At 33.0% G+C, this 2,014-nt stretch overlaps 1 protein-coding gene across 2 annotated transcripts in view; it reads left to right on the top strand.

Moving 5' to 3' along the window:
* The window catches only part of strip2 (striatin interacting protein 2), a 31,128-nt gene that overhangs the window by 14,736 nt on the left and 14,378 nt on the right, over positions 1 to 2,014 (top strand). The window contains exon 10 of one of the 2 annotated variants that reach the window (XM_014019839.1): positions 1,291 to 1,341. The exons of the other annotated variant lie outside the window; for it this stretch is intronic. Coding sequence (XP_013875293.1) covers positions 1,291 to 1,341 — 51 coding nt within the window. The remainder of the gene's footprint in view (positions 1 to 1,290; positions 1,342 to 2,014) is intronic. 2 annotated transcript variants of the gene reach the window in all.

The raw sequence follows: 2,014 nt of genomic DNA, 5'->3' as shown, positions 1-2,014 counted from the left end.
AATGCTTAAATTGAATTATTTTTATAATTTGTTTTTACTTGTACATGCATTTGTGTCTCTTGAATGCTTAAATTGAATTATTTTTATAATTTGTTTTTACTTGTACATGCATTTGTGTCTCTTGAATGCTTAAATTGAATTATTTTTATAATTTGTTTTTACTTGTACATGCATTTGTGTCTCTTGAATGCTTAAATTGAATTATTTTTATAATTTGTTTTTACTTGTACATGCATTTGTGTCTCTTGAATGCTTAAATTGAATTATTTTTATAATTTTGTCCAACAAGTCTTTTAATTTCTATGTGTTGCATGCTTGTGCTGCCGCGGTTTAGTTTCAAGTTTAGTTAAAAATAAATGCACAGGGAATGTTTTCCTCCTTGCCTTTGTTTTAAACTAAACTTTTAGCTAAACTGAGGCAGCACAAGCGTGCAACACATACCCTTAATGTTTATAATTTTACCAATGCACCAAGTTGGAGTTAGTTCCTTTGAGAATGTCTTCTATATCAAAGCTAATGTGTTGCTGCATGATGTCCTTAACTAATTTAAAAATCAATCAAACTAAATCGTGAATTAAATCGAATCGATTTGGGGAATCTGAATCGATACCCAGCCCTATTTAGAACATGCATAAAGAAAAACGACTACGTTTAGAAAGCGACGTCTTCATTTCTTATGTCTTACACTAACAAATTTAATTATTTTACTTTAAAATTAGAGGAGAATACAGGAAAAGATAACTGAAATTTATTACTTTTTCGGCTTGAAAGCTGGCCGTGAGAAGAATGCACTAAATACCAAAACATATTTCACATTTAAAGTAAAACCTTTGGGGCCACTTAAAACGTTAACGAGGACCAGGCTTGGCCCGTGGGCCTTGAGTTTGACACGTGTAATTTAACGCTTATATTGACAGACATTTGATTTAATACCCATTTCAGATATTCTATTAAAGATACAATCTAATTCATGATAATTTACCTGCGTTTTCCATTGAACAATGTAAGGTGTGTTTAATACAGCGACCCCGACTAATTCCTGGTGTAACTCACTCTAACTCATTGCTCTGTCTGCTTCTTCTAAAAGTGTTTTTAACGCCAACATCATCCGTTCTCTGTTTGTAAGTCAGGGACAACAGATGATCTTGGTGCTCACGCTGCTTTGGGAATCCCAGCATCTGCTTTATGTGATTTTTATTTTGAAGTTTGATTTATTTATTTATTTTTTTCCCTTCGAGCTCTTAACTGCCATCTGGTTTCTCATTGCCCCTCTTCCTTGTGTCCCCACAGAGTGCCTTTGTTGATAGCTTGGAAGGAGACAGTCCCTTTCCCAAGAAGCAGGTCTTTACCCACAATCCCTCTCTTCCTCCTGCATTTATTTTATTTAATTTTATTTTTGTTCTTCTCTGCACTGAGCTGGACTTTTTTTTTTTTTTGCACTCCTCTCCCACTTCCCTGCGATCCCACAGTGCTTTCTTTCTGTCTCTTTGGCCTTTTATCTTTCTTTCTTCACAGCCCCCTCTTATCATTTTACCTCATTTTATTTAATCTTCGTGCATCATTACTTAATGTAGTAATAAATGTAGTAAAATAAAGCTTTCATTTCGACCGTTTGTGAAAAGTTAAAGGTTTAGGCAGCTCATATAAGGCAGACGGTGCCATTTTTCACTCAAGGATGCCCAGAAATTGATACATTAATTCATTTCTGGGCATTTTTAAAAAGTCGGGGATTTTTTTTTGTTAAGTTTATTAAATACATTTATTCCTGTGTGAAAACGAAGATATTTATTGCTTTTTGAGACATGAAAATGGTGCAAATTAAGCTTTACGGTCAAAAATTTGAAGAGCAAACAGAATTTCTTTTTGGTTTGATTTGCTTGTGGCTGGTTATTATTTAGGGCTTATCTCTAAATCAGATTTGGACCTTTTATTATTAATTTTATTATTTACTTTATTTCACGTCAAGGTTATAATAGTTTTGGATTTTTCATTATAGTTTAGTTTTATTTAGTTG

Source organism: Austrofundulus limnaeus, unplaced genomic scaffold (assembly GCF_001266775.1).
Source record: "Austrofundulus limnaeus strain Quisiro unplaced genomic scaffold, Austrofundulus_limnaeus-1.0 Scaffold234, whole genome shotgun sequence".
Classification (NCBI taxonomy): Eukaryota; Metazoa; Chordata; class Actinopteri; order Cyprinodontiformes; family Rivulidae; genus Austrofundulus; species Austrofundulus limnaeus.
The sequence above is the reverse complement of the archived record's forward strand: the minus strand, read 5'-3'. Positions and strand labels throughout refer to the sequence as shown.